The 26,835-nt window shown below is 43.1% G+C and overlaps 1 protein-coding gene across 2 annotated transcripts in view; it reads left to right on the top strand.

Moving 5' to 3' along the window:
• The window catches only part of MET (MET proto-oncogene, receptor tyrosine kinase), a 125,544-nt gene that overhangs the window by 95,956 nt on the left and 2,753 nt on the right, over positions 1 to 26,835 (top strand). For both annotated transcript variants that reach the window (XM_045031575.1, XM_045031582.1), the window contains exons 11-19: positions 302 to 520; positions 7,691 to 7,837; positions 11,598 to 11,754; positions 12,325 to 12,465; positions 15,845 to 16,075; positions 18,555 to 18,635; positions 19,999 to 20,180; positions 23,316 to 23,425; positions 25,736 to 25,901. In XM_045031575.1, coding sequence (XP_044887510.1) covers positions 302 to 520; positions 7,691 to 7,837; positions 11,598 to 11,754; positions 12,325 to 12,465; positions 15,845 to 16,075; positions 18,555 to 18,635; positions 19,999 to 20,180; positions 23,316 to 23,425; positions 25,736 to 25,901 — 1,434 coding nt within the window. The remainder of the gene's footprint in view (positions 1 to 301; positions 521 to 7,690; positions 7,838 to 11,597; positions 11,755 to 12,324; positions 12,466 to 15,844; positions 16,076 to 18,554; positions 18,636 to 19,998; positions 20,181 to 23,315; positions 23,426 to 25,735; positions 25,902 to 26,835) is intronic.

Below are 26,835 nucleotides of genomic sequence, written 5' to 3'. Positions count from 1 at the left end.
AATGTTAGGAAATATGTTTGCTAATATACTTCCTCAAAAGTGTGCAAATGCATCAGAGTGAAGTTTTTGCACTGATCACTCAGATCTAAGAAAAATTCTGCATAAGATGCATGATAATTTTACTTTGATTTTTATATAGCAAGATACCTACTGCTCTGCAGCTTTTATAAACTTTATTTGAAAAGAGTTGGCCATTGAAGAATATATTTTAATGTAAGTATTTATATGGTGTTTGAAAATGTTTATGCACCTCCAGTATATTAAATGCATCTGTCTGTTTTGTACCCCTTTCTTATTACAGACATGTAACCATCGTTCTAACACAGAGATAATCTGTTGCACAACTCCTTCACTGAAATCATTCAGTCTGCAACTACCCTTTGCAACAAAAGTGTTTTTCATTTTTGATGGAGTCAGCAAACAATACTTCGATTTTGATTATGTGAATAATCCTGTATTTAAACCTTTTGAAAAGCCAGTGGTGATCTCAAGGGGCAATCAAAATATATTGGAAATTAAGGTAAGAAATGTTTAGATGGTCTTTTAAATCATTGGCTTTGATCTACTAGACTTTACGCCGATAACTGAAACACTGTTCAATAAACAATATTATGCAATAATATTTCAGCTTACTCCAGCAAATAGGTACTAAAACACAAACTATCTGTCATAACACTTACCTGTAATAGGGGGCTGATGTTTAATGAAGGTTTGGAGAAAAGATCTAAAGGATTTCTGCAGAAAAATGTTCAGCAGGGAATATCTTGAGAGCATTGTTCTCTACTTTTACCACATTCTTCTGAAGTCCCAGTTGTCATGAACTATACATAAAGAGCTGATTTCACAGATATACCAGGGAACACTTGGCACACTGGGTGGGAATGCAAAGGTGACTTTCCTGGTCCTCAAAGGAGCCAGGGGCTAATTCAGCCCAAATGCAAGTTAGAGCAGCCTCAGGAGTGTTCTAAATTGCACCAGCTTTTAACAGCCTGTTACGAACACTTGGGGAATCTTCAGCTGCACACTTAAGAATTAGCAGGAGTACAGATCTAGCTCAGAATTTTAAATGGTTGGTCTGTAGACTCACTATTCCCCCTCTATGGTTTTGTGTCCTTTCCACTGGAGGAAAATGAAACTGTCTTAGCAGCACTGGCATTCTTGATCTTGGATCCAGGAAATACTGGGTGAAATTCTGTGGCCTGTGTGATGCAGGAGGTCAAACAAGATGATCTTAATGGTCCCTTATGGCCTTAAAATTTATGAATTTATGAAGGGTTCAAACTTGATAATGAGTGCATGTTCTGAGTAATCAGGCTGTGTGCACTGAGGAGTGGAATTCTCAGTCCCAACCCAGCACACAGGGTTAATGCAGGGTGTGGGTGTACTAGCAGACACAGCCCACTGTGTCCAGGCTGCATGCTTGGAACTAGAGCGAGGCAAAGAAAGGTAATTCCACGGTGCGGAGGATTTTGATAGAGCAAAGTCTGGTTTCATTCTGATTCAGAATGAAAACCAAAAATTTCAAAATTCTCCACAAAAGGGAGGGTTGGGCTGAGCTGTGAGGCAGCCCACCTGCCAGACTGTGCTGGAGCCATGAATCCTGGGAGACCTGGAGTTCCTGACTCCGCGACAGTCCAGCAAGTAGGCTGCCAAGGAGTCAGGTGAGCAAGCTGCCAGGAAATCAGGCAGGGTTCTGTCAGACCCATGTCTAAGTTCCACTGGAACTTCATCAATATTGAACCATGTCCACAAAATGTTTTGATTTCGACAAATCAGCAAATTCTGACAAAAGAGCATTTCATTGGCATTTTCCCAACCAGCCTCACATGGAACTCCAGCCCACACAATCCTCTCTCCTTCAGCTGGAGAGACCCTCAACAGAGTTCAGCTATGCAGCGTACAGAGAGAGCATGGAATCTCTCTCTGCCCAGCTTCTTCATGCCATGGCATTGTCATTGCACTCCAGGTCTTGCACACTGACTGCATGGGGGACAGGTTGCTATCATAGGTGAAGATTTGGGATTTGGTGCTTCTCCATTCACTCCATGCTTTCCTTTGCCCACCTAGCTTAGTCTCCACAACTATATTTACCATTTCCTCCTCCAAGAGGATGTTCTGTTTCTGCTTCGTTGGAAGCAGTGATGATGGTAGAGGAGTTTGGTTAAGAACTGGCTTATTGGAGGGTGACCGCAATGACACTTCAGCCTTGTTGGTTTACCTTGTAGTCATGGTGCCATAGGCAGCTGCCTTCTGAAGCCTAATGCCTGGATGATTTCCTGGCAACCAACTAGACAATGATGTTAGTCAAAGCTGGTCTCCTAGAATAAAGCATGAACAGGCAGCAATTTAACATCTTCCTCCAAATAAAATTAGTTATAGTGGGATGTGTCCATTGAAACACTGAGGCGACTTTTAGAATTTATGTTCAGGAGCCAAAAGATCAATATAAGCCATACTGGCAAGACTTTCCCCTCACCCCTACACACAGACAAAATTACACACACGTAAGTTTACATGCCTCATGGTCTTATTTTGAGCAATAATTAAGCAACCACAGCATGAAATTAAATGGTAATTTGCTTCAGTGAGCAAACTGTTCTACCAAACCAAAGTTCTTTTATCTTTTTATTAATTAGTTTTAGAAGGGGGGAAAGCTTTTATCACGAGTTTTTCAGTCAGACTAATCTAGTGTGACACATTTGGCTTTCAACAAATGACTGGATACTGACTGAAAGGTTCTCTCTGGTTTCCCTTGATGAACACAAGATGTTTTATAAGAAAATATTGCTCAGAACTATATTTATTCAACTGCTTTATCTAGGACTTTGTCCATCTGGGCATTGTGTTCCTGAAGTCCCAGATGTTTTTTGTCTTCAGTGGAGGGCTTCCAAAACTCCATATTACATTGTGTCAAGGTCCCTCATCACAACCATCTTCCATTGCCAAGTATGTGACTCTCTTTGAAGTCTTATCAATGCTACTCATAGGCTGGTCAGAGGGGTCATGGCAGAGTGACACAAGGCACTCTCTTGATCAATTCCCACCCAATATGCTGAGAACACTGCTTCTGAAATGCTCCCATCTCCTGCCAACTTGCAAAGCACACAAGTTAGGATAAATCTTATTGTCTGTCAATCTAGGACAACCAAAAACTCGGTCTGGACAAGAAAATGTAATTTACTTATTGCCTGCCAAAAGAAGTCAGTGACCCGTTCTTCTGAACTTTGAGCCTGCTGACTGCCTAGTGCATCCTAGCTGTAAATGAAAAATTACCTCCTGTCCAAGTTTGCTTGTGAACACCACCAAACTGCAGAAGGAATGGATGATTTGTCCACATGGCCGGCTCCTTTGTTGAATTCCTTCTACAGCAGTACTCAACCAATTGCCCCATACCATACTTATAGGCTAATTATACAGGTTTTTATCTTCCAGCCTCCCAAATACAATATCTGTCTGTTTATTCTTGGGTATTTCTGTCATCCATTATCATAGTACGTAACTGCAGTCCAGTGGCATTCACAAGGAAGCCACTGGAACAGATCAATGTTTGTTTTAAGCAACAAGGAATTTTAACAACCGATCAGATCAGGTCAGCAGCTTGTCCCAGCATGTAGGAAGTGATAGGCAAATACATAGAAGTAGAAGAAACAGCTGCAACCGACTCCATAGCAGCTCTAGGTCAGAATTATCAGTGAGACACTTTAACTTGTCTTAGCTCTGCATGTGATCATTACTTAAGATTCTCTTGAAAATGCCTATCAATGCTGTCCTGAGTCAGAGGCAGGCTGTTTAATTAAGTGCTGCTGCATCTGAGCCCCTACAAGATTGTGCACAAGTGCACTACAGTGTCTGGAGCAGCTGTTCTACAGGGGTCCTTCAGCTTAAAGAACTAGACAATTCAATTAACAGTGTAAATGGGACAGAGAACTGGGCCGAAGGTAGTTTTAATTGACTCCTGTTGTATCTCTGTAGGGCCAGTCCCCCAGATTCCAGAGTATTGTCTGAGTCCACTGTCCTCACCACGAACATGGATCCCTCTCATGCTCTTACTGCAGTTTTATATCAACTTCAGTCCCCATTTCCATTCAATCTCTAAACAGAGACTGAGCAACAGGCCCCAAGGCTTTGCCTGATCAAAGCTCATACACACATACCAAACCAGAGACAGACTACAAGTATTACTGATATATAGCAGGACTTGATTTTTAAACAGAACTCATTCTGGCCATGGAAAATATTGGGACCATCACAATTTCATGTCAAACAATCAAACTTGACAAGTCTGCCCTAGAAATCAAAGATGGAAGTGATCTATTAAGCCACCTTGTCCATTCCCAATCCAGTATAGGATGTTCCCTGTGGGGTAATCTTAAGTGTCACTGCCTCTGGTGTGGTCTTTTTAGGGGTCTCAGCTTCTGGCTGACCCGTCTGAGCTTAGTCTCAATCAGGTCAGTTCCTGGATCCTCACATCCAATTAAGTTTATCAGCCCTTCAATTGTAGGGCTTGCAGTCTCCTTCTGTCTCCTGGCTGTTTTCTTGGAGGCAGTCTCGTGTAGGACTGTCACCCCTTTGCTAGCTCAGGCCTTTCTACCTCCCCTTCCCTTCTCTGTGCTCTCCCCTTTAGCAGATCTTGTTTTCTCTATTGGTTGTAGCTGTGGGTTCCTGCCTCCAGGACTGGTAGTTCTTGTAGCTATGTGGGGGTGTGAGCAAGCTGCTTGCTTGTAAATCAGAGAGACTCTCCTCCCCCGCTCTGTCTCTGCTCAGTATGGAGTTTGTAGACCCCATTACATTAAGAAACTTGTCCAGTCCATTTTGAAATGACTATTGATCCATCTCCTTCCATGTCCTTTAGCAGATTGTTACAGTCTTGAATCTCCCCATTAGGAATTATTCTGATAGTAAGCCTGCATCTTCCATTCTTAAATTGTGTTCCATCATTCCTGCTTATGATCTGTAGGACCATTCTAAGCCTTCAGTGCTGTTCAACATGCTTCAGATACTCAGAGTTGTGGGAGCAGATGGTAGATAGAGTTGATCTGTGATAGCTACTCCAAGTAGTAACTAACTGCCCCCATCTGGCTTGAGGGGGAACCAACTGTTAAAAACAGGGTGGGGATGGGTAACAGATTCTTTTTAAAAAACGAAAGAACTAACATGAAAGGGAATCTTATTCTGCCACCTCGGTAGTAATCAATAGGCACTCCCTTCTATCCCTAAAATATCTGACACATTCTGTGATCTTTAACTGAGCAGAATTCCCATTGAATAAGAGGCTTGATTTAGGATTTTAGAATTTAGTCCTACAAAACTATCCTATATTTATTATGATCTGCTTTGCCTGGGTATAGGGATTTGCTCCCATGGAACTCATTGCAGGGTCAGGGCTATGTGGTCTTCAGCACTCCTTTCTTAGGGAAAATAATAATAATAATTAATAAATCCATAGCCAGCCAATGGTAAAGTGTGTTCTTATTAGTGTTACCCTCAGCCTGCCTGCCCCACTTCCCTCCAATTGTTTATTAAAATTACTCTGTGTTTTGTCTGAAATTAGATTGAAAGGTCTTCATGGCAGGAGCTATATCTTCTTAAATATTGAATGCTGCCTAGCACCAAGGGGACACTAATCCTAGACAGGGTATCTGTCTGGTTTTAAGCTGGACAGCCCTGTTTTTAAATGGTTTGTCCCTGTCGGTACAGAGACAAAACCGGTCGTGGTTATGTCTGCTACCAGGGATGGGGGAGTATGACAGGACGGAGTCCCGATCCTGTCCTTTTTCTAGCCACAAACCACTCATAGACTTTCTTCTGGTCAAACACCTTTGCAATTTATTTAGTGTTCTCCCCACCAACCTAACAAATTTGCACAGCTCTGTATTTACAATAGCATACACTCCTTAGCAGGTATCTTCCACCTGAGAGCTCTCTCTCGGCTCTGATTCTGGAAAGGCTACCAGTTTTTCTTCCCCCATGGGCACTTCCTTCCTGTGCCCTTCTACCTTCTGGGCTAAATAGCCTTGCAGCTCTCTCCTGCCCATCCCCAATCTATTAACTAGGCACAGCTTTGCCCCTCACGTTCAGTCTGGGGCAATTTAATTGGTGATACAGCAGTACAGCTGCTGTTGCCCAGCACGCTATCACAGGGACACCATTTCGAAGAGTGCACCGCTCTTCCCCCACCATCCTGACTTTGTACATGTGCGTGCAAGGTCACACTGGCGGGGTGGAGTCTCACAGCCGGGGGCAGGTCCAGGCTATTTCCAGAAGTACCCAAACCCGAATGTCCAGTATTCTGAGGATGCAAGAGTGGCCACCCTCCTTAATCCTGAACAGGGCCTTTGGGCACTAACACAATACAAGTAGCAATAATAATCAGGGGTGGCTCTGGGTATTTTGCCGCCCCAAGCACGGCAGGCAAGTTGCCTTTGGCAGCTTGCCTGCGGGAGGTCCCCGGTCCCGCGGATTCAGCGGCACGCCTGTGGGAGGTCCACCGAAGCCGCGGGACCAGCGGACCCTCCGCAGGCATGCTGCCGAAGGCAACCTGCCTGCCGCCCTCGCGGCAACCAGCAGAGCGCCCCCTGTGGCTTGCTGCCCCAGGCACGCGCTTGGTGTGCTGGTGCCTGGAGCCGCCCTTGATAATAATAATGATTCACCTTAGTCTGGGTTGTAGTCAAGGGCAGTTTTCCTGGGTAAGGAGTGCAGAATGGAGTCCTTTTAATGCTGTCATTGTTACTGGTTAATGCTCATCTTTGGTTTGTTGAACATGTTTCTTTTTATCCAATTTACTGGGGTGACCATATTTCCCAAAGAGAAAATGAGATACCCCGAGAGGCTGGCCCGTGCCCTCTCCCACCCTGCATGGAGCTGGCCCAAGCCCCCCTCCCCCTGCACAGGGCTGGCCTGAGCCACTTGGCATCACTGCTTGCCCAAGCCCTGGCACCTCGGGCTGACAGCCTGAGTCCTGGCACCTGGTGTTGCCACACGTCCTCCTGACTGTTCCTCTGTACTTTCCCAAGGGAGGTGTGCCCTGCGTTTTTGGCAAAACTGGGCATTTGTCCCATTTGCTCTTGCCAACTGATCATCAACAAATGCCTAGTTTTGCCAAAAAAGTCAGGACATCCGGGATAGGACTTAAAAAGGGGACTGTCCCAGCCAAAATAGGATGGGTCCTACAATTTGCCCAATTCTACGAGAGCAGTTCGCTGTCAGATTTCACTCACATTATATTTACAAAGGATCTCCCCATGCCACTTACAAAACAAAATGTTTGAGATGCCTACAGTGTAGTGGATAACAGAATGCCAGTTTTGTATAAATAGGGCTATATAATGCTTCCTTTCTCATGTGAATTATGCAAAAATGTGAGACAGTAAAAAAAACCCAGCAGAATATGTTCCTTGGATGTTTACATTTTTAGAAATCATATGGGTTGCATGAGTGTAACTGAGAACAGAGTTTGGCCTTAAACATTTTACTTCCCTTCTTGTTTTTCTGCCAAACTGCCATTTACATTAACAGAAATTAAACATGTACATTGGCTAGGCAATAGATGACTAATTTGTAGTATTTTGTTTGATTTCATAATTGTTGCTTTTGCTACCTTAAAATAATGTTTTCTGAGTCAACAGTAGAGCATCTCCTTAAGAATTATACTAAATGATTGTTAACATAATATATTTAAATTTTTTTCTAGGGAAATTACATTGATTCAGAAGCTATTAAAGGCGAAGTGCTAAAAGTTGGAAATAGAAGTTGTGAGAGCATCCGCCTACAGTCTGAATCAGTTTTCTGTATGGTTCCCAGAGATCTGCTGAAATCCCACAGTGAGCTAAATATAGAGGTGGGATGCCCTCACTCCATATATGATATAGCTAATAATGACGCCATTGGAATTATGGTGCCTGCAAACTTAAAATGCAACTCTAATCCTCATGTTGGTAGTGGTTTCAGTTCATGAACTTTCATGTGTGTGTGTGTATGTGTCTTATTATTTCTAAGTTCCAGCTTTCTTCAGAAAAATGTGAACATTATGTTAGGTGCTGTACAGACAAACAACAAAAGATGGTCCCTGCCCCCAAAGAGTTTACAATCAAATTGTAAGACAAGAGACAACAGGTGGATGTGGACAGATAGACAGGGAAGCATATGGAAATGATGAGGCAATAGTTTTGGTCCTGTTCCTGCAGGCCTTCCTTGGAGTCAATGGGATCAAGCACTTTGTGTAGAAAAAGCATGAAATAACCTGTTCTCCACATGCACAATTCAGTTTTATTAGTTTGATAAAATGCAGATATTTAGAACAAGTACTTGAATCCAAGTCCGTCACCCTCTATGAACCCAAACCTGGTCCCACTGAGTTACTGAGGGTGTTGCCACTGATTTAAATAAGGCCAGGATCTGACCCTGTGGTGATTCATGTGGCATTACAAGCATCTTTCATAATTGTTGATAACGTTGTTGAGAAAAGACAAAAATCACAAATGATGTTCCTTTAAATTATGCAGCTTGTACATTATGGGCCTTGTCCTGCTCCACTGAAATCAACAATGACTTTAGAGTGAATAGGATCTAAACCTACAGTATGACTTTCATTTAGATCGGTGGTCCCCAAACTTTTTATGTCATGGCCCCCACTTACCCATAATGTAATTTGTCTGTGCCTTGCCAGGAGCAGGGCTGAGACCGCAGCCAGAGCCGCAACCGGGAGCAAGAGCCACAGGCAGGAGTGGGACCAGGGCTGGGAGCCGGGCCGCGGTTGGGGGCCGAGGCCAGGGCCGGGCTTCGGTCGAGGCCAGGAGCCAAAGCCAGGGCCTCAGCCGGGGCAGGGGCTGGAGCCGAAGTGGAGCTGGGAGGCTCCCTCCCCACTTCCTGTGGGGGCTGGCCCAAGCCCTGTCACGCCCCTCTTAACGTTTCTCCATGCCCCCATAGTGGGTGCGCCATGCAGTTTGGGAACCACTGATTTAGATGGTAAGCTCCTTGGGGCAAGGACAGTTTGTTTGTCGTGTGTTTGTACAACACCTATCACAGTGTGGTCCTGGTCCTTAAGCTGTATCTCAATACAAATAAAATAATTATGAGAGACAATTTCTGTTAAAAGCACAGGTGCTAATTCCTGGATATAGAGCTGACAAACTATGAAATCAAAGGTTCTCCTTATGCTTTCCCTTTGGCAAATACATTTTCATAGAAGATTTAAAATGCCATGTCTCTCATATTTTATTTATGTATCTATCATATTAAATGCACACACACTTTTACATTTATGTTGTTGGTTATGTAACATATTTAATCAGTTCTATTATGTCATATTTCCTTAATCCTTTGACTCCTAACCACCAGAGGTGTGGCACATTCTACGTGTGGAAGCAAAGAGTTCAGTAGTGAAGGGGTTAATCATGTTGTCTACTTGTTTACTGGCAAAAAGTCTTGGAAATTGTTGTCTGCTCAGCAAAGAAGAAATTTTGCACTTTTGATGGACAAAACCTTCATTACAGTACCCAAAGGACTGACTTCCACACAAGAAAGACGAAGGATTGCCAGTGCATTCCAGTTGACTGAGATAGTGCCATGTGTCCTAAAATAATTTTGCCCTGGTAGCTGGTCAGTGTGTGTTTGCTTGTTTTTTTCAAACTTGTTGACTAGCTAAAAATTGGCAAGGATAGAATCACATGACCTTGGGAACTATACTACAGAACCTGCAGCATATTTCAGCCAGACGGGCATGTACTAGGGCTGTTTTAAAATCAAATACAGTGGTTTTTCCTATAAACCCCCACTTTTGCCAGTGCAATTTGAGTAAAAGGTGATTAACACAAAGTGGCAGTTTAGATTGTAAGCACTTCAGAGCTGGGACTGTCGTCTTTGTTCTGTGTTTGTGCAGGGCCTATCACCATGGGCGGCAGGTATCGTAGGCCTGAGGAGGCTAAGTCTCCCCTAACCCAGGCCTGTGGCTCCACCTACACTCTGCTCTGAGGCCCCGCCCTCAGTCCATCTCTTCCCTGAAGCCAGCAGTGGCTCTGCTGTGGCCACCGGCCTGGGGCAGCTCAGTCCAGCCAGTGGCCCAGTGCTCACACCAGCCAACAGCCTGGTGCTCAGGCCCACCGGCGGCTCAGTGCTTGGGCCCACCAGCATGGCTGAGACAGGTGGGCCAGGGTTCCTCCAGCCACGGGGGGGCGGGGCTCCTCCAGCCACGGGGGGGCGGGGGCGGGGCTCCTCCAGACATGGGGCAGGGGCGGGGCTCCTCCAGCTGCAGGGGGTGGGGGTGGCTCGGGACTCCAGCTGGTGAGGGCAGGGCCTCAGGCAGAAGGGGCGGGGCTGGGGGCTAGCCTCCCTGTCATAGGTCTTCTCCCCCACTTGGAGCTGTTGGGTTCCAAGATGGGGACCTGCATGGACTCCTCTAAACTAAAATCCTAGTTTAGATCTGGTTCTCGCTGCCACCAGTCAGTTTTCTAAGTGTCTGACACACTGCCTGTCCCCCAAGGTTCCCCTGGGGAACCCAGATTCAAACCCCTTGAATCTCACCAGAGAGAGAGAAACAGCCAGTTCCCCTCCCCACCTTCCCTCTCTCCAGCCTGCTCCGGAGAGATTACACACCGAGTCAAATCCTTGACTCAACACAAAGAGGGACTCCCCTTCCCCTCCCCTTCCCTAGTCCTTGGGAAAAATACCTTGATTCAAACTCCTTGAATCAAACAAAGAGGGATTCACCTCCCCCTCCCCTTCCCTTGAAAATGCAAACAAGAGAAGAATCAATCAAGTCCTAAAAAGAAAAGATTTTATTAAAGAAAGAAAAAAGTACACTTTCTCTGTATTACCAGGATGCAAAAATACACAGAGTCTAACCTATAAACCTGGAGAGGCTCTCCCCCCTCCCTCCTTTCTCAGAATAATCAAAGTAACAGCAAACAGAAATAAAGATATTTCTCCAGCAAACACACAATTGCAAATATAGAAAGCAATTCAAAAGACTAATCCGCCTTTTTAACTAATACTCACTATACTGGATAGTAGGAAATACTCCAGGAGAACTTGGAGACATGTCTGGCCTCTCTTAGATCCAAAGAGAGCACACAGAGCAAACAAGGTACACAGACAAAGCCTTCCCTCCACAGAGATTTGAAATTATCCTGTCCCTTGATTGGTCCTCTGGTCAGGTGTTTCTCAGGTTACTGAGCTTGTTAACCCTTTCCAGGTAAAAGAGACCTTAACCCTGATCTGTTTATTTATGACACTCCCGAAAGGGGAGGTTCACCTGCTGCCTATGCCTATCGCAAAGGGGTTCTGGTCCAGGCCTGTGGCTCCTATGCGCTACATAGTGCAAAGTGTGTGTGCAAATGCTGGGTTTCTTGTGTACAATATCATTTTGTGGGTGTGATACTACTTGGCTTCTTGAAAGGATGTGATGAACCGCAGAGGACCAGATTCCAATTTCATTTCCACCAGTGCAAATTCATTACTCTAAACGTCTCTCCATGGTGTAACCTTTCAGGCCAGGATTTAGCCCATAATGGGTATTTCAGTGCTAATATGTATTATCTATTTTTGATGGATTTTTTATTTTAAATCTTCACAGAATTACAATATATTTTTCTTTCTGTTAGTGGAAGCAAGAAGTTTTGTCAACGCTTATTGGGAAAGTGCTGGTTCTGCAAGATCAGAATTTCACAGGACTGATTGCTGGAGTTGTCTCAACATCAGTGTTATTTTTATTGTTGTTGGGGGGTTTTCTATGGATGAAGAAGAAAAAACAAATTAAAGGTGCATCATTGTTAACTTCATGGAGTAATTTACAAAATATGTGGGTTCTTTTAAAACTTAAACTATTTTATGCACTGCCTACATGTAATGTAATATCCTTCTCATATACCCTGCCAGTAGAAATTGCAAAAAATAGGTCCAATCTTTGCTTGCATTTCAGCACCTTTTTGGTGCCAGGGCTGTGTGAAGGGCCAGCAAGCAGATCTGGCCAGCTGAGAATTCCCCTGTGGTGGGGCAGCTCTCAAGGGGGTAGAACCCTAGCCAGTCCTCTCCCCCAGTCAGTCTTGGCCTAAGGGGCAGGAAGAGGGCATGGCTGGAGTGAACTGTACTTCATCTATACTCAACTGTTGTGGGGTCCCTTAGGGACTATAGCCAGCTGGTATAAATTAAAGCAGCCCCCAAGCTGCTCTAACTTTTGTTGCGGCTCAGGACAGCACATTTCCCTGAATTTCCCTGGGGCCACCCCTTCTCAGTACAGCCAAAAATCTAGCCCCTATACGTGTTCCAAATTAGGACTAATACACACTGTACATGAGTGTTTGACTCTGTTTCTTTCAAACCCGCTTTCAGATCTGGGTAGTGATTTAGTTCGTTATGATGGAAGAGTGCACACTCCTCATTTGGATAGGCTTGTGAGCGCAAGGAGCGTAAGTCCAACTACAGAAATGGTTTCTAGTGACTCTGTAGACTACAGATCAACGTTTCTAGAAGGTGCGTCTCTGTTATTAATCTGAGCAGACATTGCCATATTTTAACTTTGTTGTTTTTCAGCTATCTTCATATGACCACCTGTTTTGAACTATATCTTATTGCTCAATTTTTCATCAGACCTGCCTGTCTTTTGTTAGGGATCTTCACCTGCTTTTTTATAGAAGGTAGATTTCAGAGGTATTTCACCAGGTTAAACTGAGGGTTTGGTGGGTTTTTTTAAATTTTTACTATAGACTAAGTGGCAAAAAGAGATTAGTGAACACATAAAATCAGTGTAAAAAAATTATAGAAAAAAATACCATATTCCAAACCTTAATGAGGAGCTGTGGATTTATGAATTTTTCACTCTTATATGTTTATGTAGGTCTACCAGGTAAAAGGTGCAATTCTACTCCAAAAAGATCCTGCAAGGATAACTTTGAGTGTGTCTCAATGACTCCTGCATCAGTTATGCTCACTTAAAAATGAAATGACGTATATTCTAACTGGCCAACTCTGCAACTCAGCTGATGGTTCAAAAATCAAGCTATACGATTAAATCTGCTTATGTGGGTCTTCTCAGTCTCTCCTGTCAAAGTTGTTCCACTTTGTACAAAATGCTTGAATAGTCACTGGGATGGAGACTGGCCTGATAGGGCATTCACCAAGGGAGACATACAGGAGAAATCAAGACCACCAGATCACAATGACTAGGGCACAGCAGCGCCAACTTTCTCTGGCACCGGTGGGAGCCTGCATGTCCTGCCCCTTTCCCCACTCCTGGCCCGGCCCTGACTCCACCCCATCCCCACCCCTGGCCCCGCCCACATTCCAACCCCATCCCCAAAGTCCCCACCCTAACTGCACCCCCCCTGCCCCTACTGGATCCCTTCCCCAAATCCCCCCCCCAGCCCCACCTCTGCCTCAGCACGCGGTGTTCCCCCTCCTCCCCCCCTGCCCTGCAAATCAGCTGTGTCGCGGCACAAGGGCTGGGAGGGAGGAGAAACAGGAGGAGGCAGAGGTGAGCTGGAGCAGGGCGGTGGGGCGGGGCTGCGGGGAGCTGCCAGTGGGTGCTCAGCACCCACCAATTTTTTCCCGTGGGTGCTCCGGCCCACGGAGTCGGCGCCTATGCTAGGGCACTCTCCTGTGATGTGGGAGACCTAAGTTCAGATTGCTGGTCTACATCAGGGAGAGGGGGGAATTGAATGTGGGTCTCCCACATCCTTGATGATTGCCCTAACCATTGGCCTAAAGATACCGCCTCCTCCTCCTCCAGCTGTTTGGTGAAGCTAGCCCTTAATTTCCTTTGCTTTTATGTTATAAAAATGTCCAGAAACAGCACCAAACAGTTCATTATGGGTCAAAGTAAATGCTTTGTTCAACCAGAAAATAATTTTTATGGACTTTTTTGATTTGCTGAAATTTTTCAGAATTTTCTACTTTGGTTTGGGTCAAACTGATTTTTCCCCTCCTCCAATTTTTTTTTGAACTTCCAGCAAACTGAAAAATCAGTTATTCACCTCGCTCTGTCCAGGACATGTTTGCCATGCTCTCCTACAAGGCTCCTTCATCTTCTTGATATAAAAGAAAGCTACAGCTTATTCCTAGAAAATCACAAGAACTAAATTAATATTGAATATGCCTTTGATATGCATCTCACTTACTGTAAGGAATACAATGAAAAGAACATTGGAAAACTTGGAGGTACACTGATAACAGCTATTAACATTATTTTACAAAACTGGAAAGACTCACCTCAGTTACATAGGGATAATTGGATACATTCCCTCCTTGTGCAGCATAATGTGAGGGATTTGTGTTTCTTAACATAACAGCATGGAGTTAGTATCTGGAATCTAATGAATAATTTTAGCACTTTTTGCATTTTATAATTTCATGTAACATATCTATGTCCAATTCCTTTTTTCTCTCTGATAAAGTAGCCTCATCTGTTAGGGGTTTTCTTTGACAGTGGGCTAAATTCTGCTCATTGACTCTGCTGGACTCATTCCATATGTAACTGAAAGTAAAATTTGGCTCTTTGACTCTATTATACAAAACGGTAGTAAAATGTTTAAGAAACAATACCAACAAAGTGAATGTTATATTGATTTAAACTATTCCTAAAGCATTTACTATGCTTAACTGAAACATTGCAATTGCTGTAATTTAAAATCTGTTGACAAATTGGTTTTTTTTCATGTTACACCAACTGTATTATCTTTGGAAGCTACAGGATATGACTCACCTTTAGGCATTTCCCTGGTTGAATATTGACCGTTAGATAAATATAGCTTGTCACAGGCAGTTTGGGAATTTAATCAAATTTCATGAAATGTAAAGTTGCCTACCAGATTATAATCTGACAATAACCCAAAGTTTTGTACTTTGAATCCTTTACTACTTCCTACTTGCATCTGTGTTCTTCTGCAAATTTACTCCAATGGCTGCATAGTCTAGATATACTACATTCAGAAAAGAGCAACTAAAATGATTAGGGGTTTAGAGAGGGTCCCATACGAGGAAAGATTAAAGAGGCTAGGACTCTTCAGTTTGGAAAAGAGAAGACTAAGGGGGGACATGATAGAGGTATATAAAATCATGAGTGATGTTGAGAAAGTGGATAAGGAAAAGTTATTTACTTATTCCCATAATACAAGAACTAGGGGTCACCAAATGAAATTAATAGGCAGCAGGTTTAAAACAAATAAAACGAAGTTCTTCTTCACGCAGCGCACAGTCAACTTGTGGAACTCCTTACCTGAGGAGGTTGTGAAGGCTAGGACTATAACAATGTTTAAAAGGGGACTGGATAAATTCATGGTGGCTAAGTCCATAAATGGCTATTAGCCAGAATGGGTAAGAATGGTGTCCCTAGCCTCTGTTCGTCAGAGGATGGAGATGGATGGCAGGAGAGAGATCACTTGATCATTGCCTGTTAGGTTCACTCCCTCAGGGGCACCTGGCATTGGCCACTGTCGGTAGACAGATACTGGGCTAGATGGACCTTTGGTCTGACCCGGTACGGCCTTTCTTATGTTCTTATGTTCTTATGTACATACTTCTCTTTTTTTTTTTTTTTTTTACATTGGCTAGAAGTGGAAGGGCCTGGTACTGTTCCTTCTGACGTAAGTGGCAGTTTTGCCATTTACTTCAAAAGAAGCTGGGTTGGACCCAGAGTAAATTTCTGTCTTCGGTGACGTAGTTGAGCTTTGGCAAGGCAGCTACCTATATTTTTCTTTTCCCTTTTGTGACGGAGTGTGTTGTAAAGCAGGCTAACTTCCAGACTGATCGAGTATAACTGACTTTGCACAAGTACCAGTTAAATACACCTCTTGATCTTCCAGTGAGCACAGCAGGAAGCTTAAAAGAATTAAAATAATTTCTGTTCATCTTGCAGATCAGCTCCCAAATTTGTCTCAGAATGGCTCATGCAGACCAGCACAGTATCCTCACTCAGACCTAGCATCCTTTCTGTCCGGTGGGGACTCAGATTTAGCCAGTCCACTGCTGCAAACTAATGTCCACATTGACATCGGTGCCTTAAATCCAGACCTGGTCAAAGAAGTTCAGCATGTAGTCATTGGTGCTGACAGCCTGATTGTGCATTTTAGTGAGATAATAGGAAGAGGTAAGTATTTCAACTCTTACCTTGCTAACTAACATTTTTGCACAGCCATTCATCATATTCCTTTCTGAAGACAGCATCTAACCGATCACTGAAAGATATTGCAATCATTTAACTAGAGGCTTGCACACTTTGTTGTTTTTATAGGCTGAGCACATTGGTCCTACCAGGGACATCTTGCATCCCTCCATATGCACCCCAACCCCAATCTCTCTGTGTGCTACCCACCATCTCCCTCTATTTCAGGGACCCCCTGCATTATCTCCCATGCCAGGGGCTCTGTCATCTTCCCCCATTCCACCATCTGCCACATGGAATGGGCTCTGTGTCCACCATGTCCCTCTCCCCCATTGCTCCCTTCCCCTCCATGCCAGGGGCTCTGTGTCCCCTCATTCTCCCTTCCCACTATAAAAATGCCCCCATTCTTCCCATTAATGACGGCGATTTTGTGTGCCTGACCCACCCCCATCTCCTCCTTTCCCTCACACACCAGGATCCCCCATTCTTCCTGACCCCCATGCCAAGGTCATTATTTTTAGAGGTGTTCACTCATTTTGTGCACTTCAATATACCTGGATGACTTAAGTGAAAGTTTTGGGTTTTCAGCACCTCTCAGACTCAGGCATAAAATGTCTCCTGTTAGCGCGCACAAAAACTGAGAGGTAGAAAACCAGTGAACAATGATGGAAACTTGGCTGTAAACCATTTGTCCAATTTCTGTGGTGCAGGAAAATAGTCACAAATCAAACCAACAGACACTGTATCCCCCTCAGTGCATTATAGTTAGACTGGGGACGATTGGGTTCTAAATTCAGAAATGTTGATTTCACCGCACCTCACAATATTTCCATTGATAATAATCAACATTTACAGATGAGCAAAATAAGAAAAATGCTGCTTGAGAACTTAATAGTGTTTGCCTTATGGATGTTTGTTGTATGTTTTAACGGTTGTATAGCTTTAACTTTTCGAATCTCAATGTCTGTCATTAAATAATTGTTGTCTGATGCCCCCATCATTTCCCACAACTGTGAAAATTTAAATTGATGATAAAAAAATGCTTAAAACTAAAATATTAATATCTGTTGAAATTATTTTAAAAAATTGAATTCAGCCATCCCTAGCTATAGATCATGTTTCCCATAGCAAGAGCAGGGCATTATTTTTTCCCCAAACAAACATAAAAAATTCCCTACATTTTTTTTAAATATTGGAAAACGGCCAGAAAATGTCACTGATTTCATTTACTATGCGCCCTCGTCCCCTTTTTTAAATTGCCCCTTTCGTTGGTAGAAAGGGCCAAAGCCAGAAAAATTTAACTGGCCCATTCTTGAGGGCTTGCATAAAATGTGCCCAGGTTCCAAACTTGGGACATTTTGGTTGCTTTTGCAAAACAGACTCCTGACCAATTCCAGTTTGCAGGACCGAAGCCGCCTTTGGTTTTGCCCAGAACTTGTGACTCTGGATCCTAAGTAGAATTCCTCAGCCTTATTTTCTGAAGTGCTAATGCCTGGAAAAGTGCTTCAGCTCTGTGACTACAAATGTTAATATTAATTTTAAATGATCCTTTACCTCTCGTGCCCAGTGAATATGCATTCATGATGTCAGCAGGCAAACCCTATTGTTAGACCTATTTAAGAACATGCAACCTCATTGATTGGGATCCTCCAGGGTATCTATTTTTATTAACTGTGATAAGTGTTCTCAGAAAATGCACAGCCCTGAAGCTCTAAGTTCTCTGTTGATCCCCAGAGCAGGTTAGCATGGGCTGTGACAGGGTATGCTTCTCCAAGCTGCCCCTTCCTTAACCCAAAGGCCCCTCTCCAGGGATGAGAGAGGATTTCAATCTGCTCTACACACCTATTCATTTCTCTGCTGAGATTGCCGGCAAGAAGGCAAATTGTGATTATCATTTTTCGGTGACACACCATTTGAAAACTAGGGTCATGTTCCAAAGCCCATTAATGTCAACGGGAAGATTCCAGCTGACTTCAGAGAGCTTTGACTCTGACCCTATGCAAGATGCCCAATTTATTTTACAGAGACCTCTGATCATGCCCTACTGACTGGATTTTTAACTGGTGAACTGCAGATAAAATGCTCAGTTCCCCCTTATCACTCCCTTGAGCCATTCAGTCCTTCCCTCCAGAACACATCAAATAGCAGAGTAGGGGGGAGAAGGAATGCTGTTTTGTTTTTTTTAAATAGTCATTGTAAGAATATTAGGCAGTTGTGGAGCTAGCCTTGTGTCATTTATTTATTCTTTCCATCTAAATCAAGAAATATCAATTATGCTTGAAATAGAGTTTTAGCTTTATGTACTTGCAGCCTAATGTGTTATAAAGTATATATTGCAAATGTCTGAAATCAGAGTCTATAATGACTATGTTATAGCATAATCTCTAGTCCATAAAGTAAAAAGTAATATAAAGCTAATCTTACTTATTGAGATGGAGGTTAACATTACTCATTCTTCACACAGGGCATTTTGGGTGTGTGTACCATGGGACATTGTTGGATAATGATGGCAGGAAAATTCATTGTGCTGTGAAGTCCTTGAACAGTGAGTTACATTTTTTAATAGTGAGATATCATCATAGCTCGTAAGGCAGCCAGAGTAACCCAAAATAGGAAATTGCACTGTAGAGTTCCACTTTCACCTATAAAAGATTGACTTCAGCTGCAACTACTAAGAACCAAATTCATCCCTGGGGTAAATCCACTGCTTTCAATTCAGCTACAGAAGGGATCAATTTGGCTCTGTAAATTTGTCAAAGCGAACATTTACATCTTCCCCAAATACAAACATGGGCGTAGGGGGAAGAGGCAGGGGAGGGGAAATAGCATTTTGCACACCATTAACTTGGCTTAGGTTTGGTTTTTATAAATGAAATTGAAAACCAGCAGAAGGAAGTTCATACATAGTGTAGTAATGATTCATTCCTGGCTTTATCTTCTTCATTATTTAAAAAAAAAATACTATAAAAAGGGGGGAATAAAGTATTTGAGCGAGACAGATACATCCAGATGATGGATTATTGAATATGTTCTATAACACAGCTTGCTTTGAACCAGACAGTGTTGAAAACTTACTGGAGTATACTCTAAATATAAATATTAGTATGCAGTTCAAACTGAGCCCAAGCCTGAAAACACTATACATATGGATAACTGTGACCTCAATGCAGCAAAGAATCCTGTGGCACCTTATAGACTAACAGACGTTTTGCAGCATGAGCTTTTGTGGGTGAATACCCACTTCATCACTTGCATCCGATGAAGTGGGTATTCACCCACGAAAGCTCATGCTGCAAAACGTCTGTTAGTCTATAAAGTGCCACAGGATTCTTTGCTGCTTTTACAGATCCAGACTAACACGGCTACCCCTCTGATACTTGTGACCTCAATGAAGCTATTCACATGAGTAGTTCATGAGCATGTTCGTGAGTAAAGTCATGCTTTATGGCAGTAGTTCTCAAACTTTTGTTCTGGTGACCCCTTTCACACAGCAAGCCTCTGAATGTGACCCCCTTTATAAATTAAAAACACATTTTAAAATATTTAACACTATTATAAATGCTGGAGGTGAAGCAGGGTTTGGGGGAGGAGGCTGACAACTCATGACTCCCATAAAATAACCTCGTGATCTCCTGAGAGGTTGCCACCCCCCAGTTTAAGAACCCCTGCTTTATGGGATCAGGTCCGCTGACTTCAATGTGAACCATGTGTCGAACTCCACAATCAGATTTGGATCATTGTTTCAACTATACCTCCCTGGTTGGGGAGTGGGAGAAAATGGCCAGTTTTCAAAATTATATCTATCCCCTCTAGTTTCTGGTAAGTTAGAATTTATTGCACCTGAGATATATTGCAGTTTGATTTCTCTCTCTCTCCCTCCCCCAACCCCCCGCTGCTGGATCTCTCAGGAATTACAGACCTGGAAGAAGTAGCTCAGTTTCTCAAAGAAGGGATCATCATGAAAGATTTCACTCATCTCAATGTCCTGTCACTACTGGGAATTTGCTTGCCCAGTGAGGGGTCTCCTTTGGTGGTGCTTCCATATATGAAACATGGAGATCTTCGAAACTTCATTAGGAACGAGACTCATGTAAGTACATTATCAGATCTGTTAAATGGTGACATTTGAGCACTCCTTGTAACAGTATTATAAATCTGACAGCTACATTCTGTTTATAAAATGGTATTATTTCTGTATATTAACCACTGTTCTGAGAGTCCTATATTCTTTTTCAGAATATATTCCCGAAACTTAACAATAAAGATTTACCAATGCCATCCATAAGCCCCTTTTTATAAACACATTTTGTTTCTTAGATTAAAGTTGGTGTGCGAGACCATCCGGTGCTATAAATTGGCACTGTTCCATTAGCTTCAAGGGAGCTGTGCCAGTTTACAGCCACTGCAGATCTGGCCCTGTCTGTTTGATGCAAAGGGACTATCGTATCTGGCTGCTATTGCCAGTGCCATACTCACAACAAAGTCTTTGTGATTTTTTTTTTTTTTAAAGAAATGAGAAACAGAGCAATGGTTGGTACAAGTTCAAGTCTCTCCAATTTGCACTAAGAGTACAAGTTAGCAGAATGTGTTTTAGCACTTTTACCAAGTATAAGATAATGGACCTGATTTTCCATTCTGTTAAGGCTCCTTTACACAGCTCTGGTGCATTTTCGCCCACTTATAGCAGTGTAAAGGAGCCTTTGGGTAACTGAGGCTGTATATGTGTAGCAAGATACAGTTAGTAAATAGTCAGTTCACTTAGTAAATATTCAGTTAAGCAGTGACCTGTGCTAGAATGGTAAGCTCTTTGGGGCAGACTTGTTGCTCTGTGTGTATGCAGCAGCCAGCACAGTGCAGTCCTGGTCCGTGTCTGGGGCTCTTAAGGGATACGGTAATACCAATGATAATATAATAAAGAAACAAGCCAGTGGAACAGTATTGTTTCACAGAAAGAACTGTCCAGAGCAAGCTTAACCTCATAGAAGCCTGGAGGGTGTTATAGTTGTATAACAAACAGTCATGCAGTCAGATACAGAATTTATACATTGGTATTAAACTTTTGAGTCTATGTAATTTCTGATTGAATAAATTGGATTGCTGGCCTTTGCATCAGGTCTGCCTAGGCAATCAGGGCCAGCTTTAAACCGATTCCCCCGATTCCCTGGAATCGGGCCCCGCGCCTAAGAGGGGCCCGTGCCTTAGGCGTCTTTTTAATTTTTAATTTTTTTTTACTCATGCGGGGGGGGGCACTCTGGGTCTTTGGCGGCATTTCGGCGGTGGGGGGGGGGGTCCGCTCTGGGTCTTTGGCGGCATTTCGGTGGCGGGGGGTCCTTCGGTGCCGCGGAAGGCCCAGAGCAGACTCCCGCCGCCAAAGTGCCGCCGAAGCCCCGGACCGCTGCCAGGTATTCAAATTGGGCCCCGCCGTTCATAAAGCCAGCCCTGTAGGCAATATGTTCAGACTGAACTGAAAATAATGACTGTGACAATCCCGGCTGAGCCCCCAAGTGGATGGTCTCCAGTCTTCTGCATCAGTCTGAACCTTTGGATCCCACATACTTCGAGGTTAGCTGGGTCTGGGCAGTGTCCAGACACTGTTGCTAGGTCTGGTCTTCAAGGCACACTCCCAGAGGACATACTCCCCATCTGACACCCTCCTTGAGATGTGGGACCCTGCAGTTCAATTGTCCTAGGCCCTGAAACCAGTGCTGGACCTCCCAAGCCTTCCCAGTCATTTATGCTAGGGTGACCTGACCAGACAGGAAATGTGAAAAATCGGGACAGGGGGTGGGGATAATAGGAGTGTATATAAGAAAAAGACCCAAAAATCGGGACTGTCCCTATAAAATTGGGACATCTGGTCACCCTAATTTATGCAGACTCCCCCCAGAGCTCTACCCCCATGGGCACGCTGGTGTATGGTTTAAGTCTTTGTGAACACATGGCAGGTAAAGTAAGGAACACAGGCTTTGCACAGGAACTTCTTTAACATACACACTTTACTCTCAGCACAGGAGCAATATTCCTGTAGGCAAATCTAAGCAAAACGACATCTTGAATGCACACCCCCCCACACACACACACCCCGAGTCCTTATCATTCCTGAGTGTTGCTGGGATTTGGTCAGTTGGCATTGGGGGAATGCCAGGTCCTACTTCCCCCACTCGTCCAGCTATGTCATGTTTCTCAGGTTGGAATGACTCTCCTTGCTTGGAGAGCATGTCATTTTCAAAGCTGCATGTGAAGCCTTTTCTCTTTCTGCCCTTCCAGTGGGTATTTTCCATGCTCCAACCCCCACTGGAATTGCTGTGGCAGAGTCATTAAAAGTCAGTGGTTGTGTCAGAGCAACCCTATTGTTCTGCCAGGGCTGAACTATTCAGTTGTTGATGGGCCTGTTTCAGTCTCCCAGCCATAGTCTGTTCCTGCCCCCAAAACAGAGGTTCTAATCCACACTGAAGGTTGCAATCCTAATTGTTGTTCGTAAAACAGAAAAGAATCCATAAATTGCTACAGTCACTGTGACAGGGAACAAAAGGTTGTAATGACTATGCGGGCGATATTGGAAGTGAGTATGTAAAGAGAATGGGGCTAATGCTGTTCTCTTACTGATGTGAACTTTACATTTAATCTGCTACCTGGGGATTCCTGGTGTAGGGTTGGCATAGTAACGCCATGTGACCCCAGCCCCAGCATTGAGGATGATAAGGCCAAGTGTGAGTCCTCTTCGCTCTGGGGACCTCCAGTTGCTGGGATAAGCCTTTGGGACCACGGCAGCCAGGTGTAACTTAATGCAGCCTAAAGGCTGCTTGAAATTATACTGGGGGTCAAACTGGCCCCCTGCCAGCCTTTGCCTAACCCATCCCCTTGGTACTGCACTGAGCTTGACTAGCCCAGGGGTTCTGGTCCATTATATTGTATATTCCATGAACCCACAGACAGGAAGTTTTGCTGGTTTTACTTGCTGCTACTTATGTTGTCTTCCTATCAAGATAAAAATTGTTTTTAGCTGCTATTAGCTGGAGCCTGATCTAAGTTTGTACCTGGTTTCATTGCCAACTTCTGCCTCTCACGGGGAGTTTTTAATACAAATTGAAGGCAGGATACAAAGCCCCAAAACATTAAGGTCATGGCAAACTGTGACAGTCTAGATGGCCAACTGCATTCCCAATCAGTACTCCCCATAATGTACTATATCCTTTTAACGCCTGTAAATGTCCATGTTTTACAGAACCCAACAGTTAAAGATTTGATTGGATTTGGCCTTCAAGTAGCAAAAGGTATGAAATACCTTGCAAGCAAAAAGTTTGTCCATAGAGATTTGGCTGCAAGAAATTGTATGTAAGTACAATACTCTAATTCCATGCCACATTATCACATTATTGTGGGGAGAGTAACCCTGTAAATGTAAAGCTTCCTGGACTATATATTGCAGCAGAAATGTATTTTTTATGTTATACTGATACTATTAATCTCACATACAAATGAGCTGCTTTAGCCTGTTAAAGATCTAAGGTTACACATAAGCATGTTGTGTGCAGGCAGAAGGAAAAGGAAAGGGAGGATGGCAGCTCTCAAAGATGGGCTGCCAGAGAATTAAAAAGGAATCTTTTGAGGGAATTTAAACTGTGTTGTCTCAGCTTGCCTCTTTTAACGCTGTGCTTTCATCCAAGCTACCCATAAACTGCCTTTCTATGCTGCCTCACCTGGCAGTAAGGAGGTAAATATGGTGACATTTTGTGGAACACAAAATGGGGAAAACAAAGAAACAGTAACAATGAGAGTGCTTGACAGTGGGTCTTTCATTGCACGGACTTGACATCATTTTGGCTTGATTTGCACAAAAGTGCATGAAACAAAATTATGCAAAGAATCTTATTAGTGTCTGGGTGACCAGACAGCTTAGTTCGCACAATGACTGACATAGTACTTGTCCATATTATGCTGATTCATCACCTACAGTAGGAATTAATGTGCTACAGTATTAATCATTAGAATTTACTTTCTGTACGTGAGAGGACTTGGAGCCCTGGTAGCAAAAAGGTTATTCACCCTTGCTATATAATATTTTTAAGTGGGCCTGCTGTGGAAAGCATCTCCTAATTCAGTTATCCTGCAGATCCAGGGATTTGTAATGAAGAATGAGGGGTTACATATTTTTCAGGCTTTTTATGAACACAGGAATTGCTAGACTGGATCAGACCCAATGGTCCATCTAGTACAGTGTTCTATCTCTGGTGCCAGAGGAATGTGCAAGTAACTTTCCCACTTTTGGCAGATATGAGATAATTTGCCCCATAAAGGTCTAATCCCAATCACTAATAATTAGAGATTGGTTCAAGCACTGAGCATGAGGTTTAATGTCCCTTCCTTTTTTAGCATTATCTATTAGAATTCTGGATGGTTTTGTTATCTCTATAAATGTTCAATCCCTCTTTGAATCTTACTAGTAAGATCCCTCAATGACATCATGTGGCAATGAGTTCCACTGTCTAAGTAATCATGTGTTGTGTGAAAAATAATTTCTTTTGATCAGTTTTTAATTTGCCATGGTTCAGTTTTATCTAATGTTCCCTTGTTCTTCATGAGGAAGGAAGAACAGAACTTCCTCTGTAACATGCATTAGTTTACATACTTCTGTTTTGTTCCCTCTTATAGGACTCCTTCTTAGGCAAACAATCTCAAGTTTACTCCAAAAATTGATTTTAGTTACAGTGTAAGGGCTAAAATGTCTCCCTTCATCCTGGTGGGCTGTAGGATTGTCCTTCTCCCTCAGATGCAACATGGCTGTTACTGTAGCCTTGAGGTTGTACTAGTTACTGCTGCTCATCCACCTCCATTCCATACAGGGTAATGGCCAGTGACTCTTCTCAGCAGCTGGTGGGTCCACCTTCACCCCAAATCCTTCCCTACCCCAGGCCCTGCTTTATGAATAACCTGGAAGCCCACATAGAGCTGGGCTTCACAGGGCGCAGGAAACATGAACCCCCTATGCGGGCTTTCCAAAATGCTGCCTTCCCACCCAATAAAACCACACCAATAATACTGTGCCTGGGACCTTCCAAAGCCAGGAAGGAAGGGGGAAGGATTTGCCCTATAGGCCCTTTTCCATCTAGTATTACTTATCTATTAAATAACAAAAATACACCAACCAATGGATCCGCTCTGTCTATTTCAATATGTACACCTAATACCTCCTTTGCCTCATCAAATTGAACAATTAGTGTGATAAAGAGGAGTTGTCTTGTCTAAACTATCAGTGAATGGGAAAGGTGGTATCTCAATATGAAAACTAGTAGATTTCCAGGTAGCTGGAAGAAGAAGCAACTATATAAGAAATGGTGCAGCATTCACTGTCTGGATGTACAGGGCAGTATTAGAGACCTTTTTTATGATGCAACTGTTTTTAAATTGTAATTTGAATGATCAGGGCAACAGCAGTAATATTCCTGAGTTCATTCAATTTGTTAAATGGATATCACATGTCTTTTGTTTCAATTTAGCGTGAGTTAATAGATGCAAGATAGAGTGCTGACTTCAAAAATTACGGTCTCAATCACACAAGACACTTATTATAATTTAGAGAATATTCACAGTCATTGTAAATCCTGTCTACTCAGCTACAGATAATATTTTTTGTCATTTTCATAGGCTGGATGAAAAATTCACTGTCAAGGTTGCTGATTTTGGTCTTGCTAGAGATGTCTATGATAAAGAATACTACAGTGTGCACAATAAAACGGGCGCTAAACTGCCAGTGAAATGGATGGCTTTAGAAAGTTTGCAAACTCAGAAGTTCACTACAAAATCAGATGTGGTAATGTACAGCCTATTTATGTATATTTACTACATTTCCTCATTTAAAAACACTCCTAGAAATACCACCAAAGGCATCTTTATCCTTGGTAGTCCATTGATCTGATGATGACAAGAAAGACAGACTTTGAAGTTCTTGGTGAGTAGTTTATCACCTGACCAGGGACTTGAACCCTCAGATTAAGAATCTGATGCTCTACCAACTGAGCTAGCCAGGCTCCCTATAGCATTTGATTAATCCACTAAGAATATATGTCCACGCCAAGACTAGGGTGGAATCCTACTCCAGCTCATAAAAGAATATGAAATTGGTGTTATCGAAGTACAGAGAGGACATTTGTGCTCATCACAAAGCAACAGCAGTTTGGCGTGTTTGTCAGTCACTGGTCAGGAAAGAAACGGGGGCCTAATCGCACTCCCAGTGGAACGGAGGATAAATCTGTCACTGAGTTTACTGAGAGCAGGATTGGATCCTAGGTCTGCAGCTGTAGAAAACACAAAGTTAGCTTTCACATTCTTAAAAGCTAACAGCTCTTGAAGAGGCTTTACTTGCTTTATGAATACTTTGACCATTGTGACCAAATGTTACCTGACTACATATGAAGAAAAAAAGTTACTAGCTGAAGTCACTAGTTGGCTGCATCACTTTGCATTTTAGCCTAAATTCGGTTCAGATTCAGATTAGTCTGATGTATAGAATTTCAGCCATTTGTATTCTCCAATATGTATTTATATAGCATTCGCCCAGTCCTCGGTTGCTGTAAATTGGTGGAGCTCTGTTGACCTCAAAGGAGCTCTGCCAATTTCACCGGCTGAGTAGCTGACCCATAGACTTGTATTTTTCTTTAACTTGCTTAGTTCAGTTTCTCTGGTTCTGGTTTAAGTGGTTCCTCGATTCTTTGCAGCATTATAAGCTGCATGTGGTAAAATAGCTT

The sequence above is a fragment of the Mauremys mutica genome, chromosome 1 (genome assembly GCF_020497125.1).
Source record: "Mauremys mutica isolate MM-2020 ecotype Southern chromosome 1, ASM2049712v1, whole genome shotgun sequence".
Lineage (NCBI taxonomy): Eukaryota > Metazoa > Chordata > Testudines > Geoemydidae > Mauremys > Mauremys mutica.
The sequence above is the reverse complement of the archived record's forward strand: the minus strand, read 5'-3'. Positions and strand labels throughout refer to the sequence as shown.